This window comes from Nicotiana tomentosiformis, chromosome 8 (genome assembly GCF_000390325.3).
Source record: "Nicotiana tomentosiformis chromosome 8, ASM39032v3, whole genome shotgun sequence".
Classification (NCBI taxonomy): Eukaryota; Viridiplantae; Streptophyta; class Magnoliopsida; order Solanales; family Solanaceae; genus Nicotiana; species Nicotiana tomentosiformis.
This window is the reverse complement of record NC_090819.1, coordinates 120301087-120306687: the sequence shown is the minus strand read 5'-3', so window position 1 is coordinate 120306687 and position 5601 is coordinate 120301087. Positions and strand designations below refer to the sequence as shown.

Below are 5601 nucleotides of genomic sequence, written 5' to 3'. Positions count from 1 at the left end.
TAACAAATTATATCCATCCATATCTCAAATTCTATTTTTTACATACATTAGGCTACACCATTGCAACCAAAATCATTCAAAATATACCCATATAGTCTTAATTGAAATAAACTAGACGAACACTAGATACAATCCCAAGATGCTATCCTATTGCTTCTACGTAATTCAATACATTATACCTCCAAAATTGAGGCATGAATGCAGCAATGCTCAAGCTCTAAGCTTCCACCTTGGTTCCTCAATCCTTGCAAAATCTGCAATCCATAATATTAAGCCGTTAAAACTCTATATAATACCCACCAAATAAATCAAACATGATAGAGAACCATCAAAAACACAAATAGTCAACAAGAGAAAGGCCAGACCTTTTGCAAGAGAAGGAAAAGTTTGGATACACCAGCTATGCCATATCTACTTCTGCAACAAACATGCAATTCTCAATTATATCTTAACATCATATAAAGCATCACATTTGCCAAAGATAATACTCCCAATTTATGTGGCGGTGTTTGATTGGGCTCAGAGTTAGAAAAGAGAGACTTTTGAAAATTGTGATTTAAAACAAGTCATATACATTTGTAGTTAAAACTCATCTTATTACGGATAAAATAGGAAGTTAAACGTTAAATTACTTCTAAACGGGGACGTATGACATTTTCAGCGACATACTAAAAAAGAAAGTATGCCACATAAATTCTGAGGATGTAATGTTTTGAAAGAAACACAGACATAGAAAGTGAGCTGAGCCTATACCGTAGTATCATTAACTCTGAACGAATCAGCCGTGAGACCTACTAAATACATCCCAGGGAAAACATTCTGCAAAAAAACACACACACACCAAGCAGACCATAAGAACAAAAAAAGAAAGCAAAAGCATTAAAGAAATAAAAAAAAGATGCTAGCTTTTTTCATACATCGAGTTGTTTTTGAATTGTCTTGGATCGTTTCTTGGGCCTCCTAGCGGGTCTTGACCCAGTCATAGAATACACATCTTCCTCTATCTCTTCCCTTGACAACGAGATCCATAACTTTTTCTTTTTCTCTTTCTTACCCGACCCGAATCCATGCCCATTATCCACGTTATTATCTCTCACCCTCTGCGACCTTATATGATTACTGCTTTCAACTTCCATTTCAACGTTCTTCTTTAACGGCGCCGTTTCAGCCTCTAACCCCACCTTCATTACACTCTTTCTTGGCCTTAAATTCCACAACACTTTTTCCTCTTTTTGCCCTTCTTCTTCTTCTTCTACTACATGTTCTTCTTGTCTTTGTTCTTCTACTGGGAGCTTGTCGGAGTCAGAACCACCGTTCAAGTCAGTGGTTTGGGGTGTATTGAGGTGGTTATCGGCTGTAGACGAAGGAGACTCGCGGCGGCGGAAGCGGTGGTTGGTGTTAGTGTGGCTTTTTTGGCCCCACTTCAACTGGGGTAAAGAGAAATAATGCAGTGGCTGTGACTTGACCGGTGCCGTTGCCATTACAGAACAGAGGACTGAAAAGAAAAACACTTGGGCCAAAGATTGTACTATGTGTGCAAGAATTATGGGTTCAAAGGAGAGAAATGAGGACGGCGCCGGTGGAAGCAAAGAGAGGAACGAGAGGAGGTTTTTTTTTTTTTTTTTTTTTGGTAGGAGAATGGTTTGCCTTGTGGGTATGAGGAATAGAACGAGGGATATTAATATGATGTACTAAAAAGATATGGGATATAGGAGTATACGTATAAAATGTGCATAAAATGACACGTAGGGTGGGGGGACTATTTAAGTTTTTTAGATCATGCTATTGACACTCCCTTTAGTGCTTCTCGCACTCCTCTGTCAAACCAGAGTAATTTTTCTTTATCTAATATAATTAATCAAAAAAATTAATTGGCAACAAAAAATTGAGATTTAACTGGTCATTTTCTCCTGATTGTTTACAACAAAAACAATAACAAATCCAATGAAATCTCATAAGTATGGTCTATAATATATACATTATATGTAGACCTTATCCCTTACCTTGTGAAGGTAAAAAAACTGTTTTTTTTATAGACTTACGACTCAAGGAAAGAAGAAAAAGAAACAGTAGTATCAAGCAGTAACAACATTAAAATAATAAGATAACTGAAGTGAAAGAAACAACACGAAGTAAAACAAACTATGAATAAGGAAATAATATTACTAGCATAAAAAAGAAATACGATCAAACTACCTACCACTTTCTACGTTAATCCTTTGACTTCCACGTACTCCTATAAGTTAGTTAGCTCAAAGGAAAATATTTTATGAAGTCTGTTTATAAATTGCTCGAGATTTTCTTCCCACCTGATGTGAAACTCAAGTATATTTTCTGCACTATTACTCCTTCATCCATTCAAATTCATAGCTTTGTACATAGAACGGGTTGGTTCGATTTTTTTTATCAAAATCAAACCAAACCAATTTTATCAGTTTGGAATGGTTCGGTTTTTTTCGAGTTTTCGGGTTTTTCAGTTTTTTTATTATATAAATATTATTTCAATCTTACTTTGTTAAATTTTTTATAAGTAAATATATGTTTAGTGTTGAAAAAAAAATATGTTTAGTAAAAATTGAAATAAGAATATGAATATTCTTATGGAAGAATTTTTTTTTTTTGTAACATATGATAGTTATTTTTTACTCGTCTAACAATAATTTATATTGATGTACACTTTCAAGGTTGAATTTAATAATTAAACGTAAATAATTTTATATATATATATATATATATATGAACCTCTATAATGATATGTTTTATTTAATTTAAAATTATCGAAATACCATTTCAAATTCGAAAATGATATTAGAATTTAACAAATATTGGCATATGAATATGGAAGAACAAAGAGATTGACGCATTTCACTAACACTTGATAAGAAAGTGATCATATAACCCATTATTTAAAGTTAATAAATATGGAGCACTTTATATTTAATTAAATATTACATCACATAAGAGAATCGCAAATATTTCTTGATATTTTAAAGAAAATTATATAAAAAGTTTTTATTCAGTACTAAACCAAATCAAACCAAACTTAATCGGATTTTTTAATCAGTTTGGTTTGACTTTTCGGTTTGGTGCAGTTTTCCGATTCGATTTGTACACCCCTAGCTCTCTTAATGTTATTTCGCAGTCCAATTCGACTATGGACATTGTATAGGTCAAAATTTGCTTTAGTGGGATTTAGCATGGAGCGATATCGTGAAAAGCGATATGGTCGAGGTCGACTAGTAGATAACGGAGCTCGTAGCCGAGCAGTCAATAACGGCCGAGGTCGAATATCAAAGGCAGTGCTAACGGCTAGTTTTTGTAATAGAATATTCAAGAGAATATTCAATTGAATATTCTTGGTATCTGTACTTTTAGGGTTGACTAAGTTATGTCCCATATAAATAAGAAAAGAGATAGGGGGGAAAGGGGAGGTAGCATTCTCTAAAAAGAACACTTTTTGAGAAGAATACTTTCTCTCTAGAAAAGATACAAATACTACCTTTCTGAGAAAATTCGATTATATATTATTCCATATTTTCCCATCATATCCGAGAATAGTTCCAATATTATAGCATTTGCCTATCACTCATCACTGTCAAAAGGAGGAATCATCCACCTCATTCAATATTAGGTGAATCATTCTCCTTATTTACGTTAATGCCATTTATTATTATTTATTGCTTGAAATTCTTCTATCATTAAAGATCTTGAAACATTTAATGTACACATCATTTAATCCTCCGCCAACATTCCAGATAAAGGTATGCAATCTCCCATCTATTACATTAGCAAAACCTTAATCGACCCCGAGACGAGGTATCCCCAGCTCAAAAAATTGGTCGTGGCCCTGGTCGTAGCTTTACGAAAGCTTAGACCCTACTTTCAGTGTCACCCCATCTCGGTAGTCACAACTTCCCCCTTGCGAAGTATTTTGCACAAGCCTGAGCTATCGGGCAGGTTAGCCAAGTGGGCCATAGAATTAAGTGAGCATGATATCATATATCAACCGCGGACGGCGATAAAATCACAAGTCCTTGCCGATTTTGTCGCCGACTTCAGCGCAAAAATAATGCCCGAAGTCGAAAAAGAAGCCGCTCACGCTTCTCCACAAACACAAGATCTATGGATTTTGTACACCGACGGTGCTTCCAATGCGTCGAGGGCCGGACTGGGACTTATGCTCGAAGTTCCGACAGGCAAAGTGGTTCGCCAGTCCATAAGATGTCCAGACATGACTAACAACGAAGTCGAGTATGAGCCCGTGATTGCAGGGTTAAGGCTAGCACTCAAGTACGGGGCGAGGCGGGTCATCCTATGCTGCGACTCTCAACTCGTCGTCAACCAAGTCACAGGGACTTTCCAGATCAAAGAGCAAAGGTTACAAAAATACCAGGCCGAGATCTGCAAACTACTACCAGAGTTCGACGAATGGCAGCTCGACCAAATCCCTCGAGCGCAAAACATCGAAGCAGACGGCCTCGCCAAATTAGCGGCAGCAGCTAAAAGCATAACCGGAGAAGGAAACGTGGTCACCCTCCTCCACTCATCGATAGATCAAATTGTGGTAAGGACTATAAATCTAACTTGGAACTGGCGCAACCGTATTGATACATACTTGAAGGACGGCGTACTCCCAGATGATAAAAAGAAAGCCAAGAAGATCTGGATGTAAGCGGCCAAGTACAACATCATTCACAACTACCTATACAAAAGGACTTATGGCGGCCCCCTAGCGAAATGCTTAGGCCCGAATCAAACGTGGCGCGTCCTAGAAGAACTCCGTGAAGGCCACTGTGGAGCTCACTCAGGAAATCGAGCTCTGGTCAGATGTCTCATACTGGCAGGTTACTATTGGCCTACTATGAAAAAAGAGACCGCATACTTCGTAAAAAAATGCGAGCAATGCAAAAAATACGCCCTAATGATCCATCAAGCGGGCGATCATCTCCACTCGGTCACTTCCCCTTGGCCTTTCATCAAATGGGGAATGGACATCGCCGGCCCCCTCTCTGCGGGGCGAGGTAATATACGATTTCTTTTAGTTTTAACTAACTATTTTTCTAAATTGGTAGAAGCAGTAGCATTCGCCCAAATACGCGAACAGGAAGTGATCGCCTTCATATGGAAAATATCGTGTGTCGCATCGTCCTCCCCAAAGAGATCAGTTGCGACAACGGACCCCAATTTACTGGAAAAAAGGTCGCCGAATTTTTTGAGAAGTGGCATATCAAAAGAATACTCTCCACACCATACCACCCCACGGGCAACGGGCAAGCGAAATCCTCCAATAAATCAATACTAAACATCATGAAGAAAAAGCTTGAGGACGCCAAGGGATTATGGCCAGAGCTATTAACAGAAGTGTTTTGGGCCTATCGCACAACGCCAAAAACGAGCACAGGAGAGACGCCCTACTCTTTAGTCTATGGGACTGATGTGGTAATACCAATCGAAGTCGGAGAGCCCAGTTTGCGATACTCCTATGAGAGCGGGCCGAGGAACAATGAAAGCACAAGGCAAGAGCTCGACGAAGCCGAAAAACGGAGAGATATGGCCTACATGAGGATGATCGCCCAAAAACAGCAGGCAGAACACTATTAC

The 5601-nt window shown here is 38.2% G+C and overlaps 1 protein-coding gene across 1 annotated transcript; it reads right to left on the bottom strand.

Moving 5' to 3' along the window:
- Positions 1-1653, bottom strand: LOC104087283 (uncharacterized). The gene is made up of 4 exons (XM_009591696.4): positions 918-1653; positions 754-819; positions 366-417; positions 1-254 (listed from the first exon to the last, which is right to left on the bottom strand). Exons 1-3 carry the CDS (start codon positions 1479-1481, stop codon positions 412-414), a joined length of 636 nt encoding a protein of 211 aa, XP_009589991.1. The 5' UTR covers positions 1482-1653; the 3' UTR covers positions 1-254; positions 366-411.
- Positions 1654-5601: the final 3948 nt, after the last annotated feature.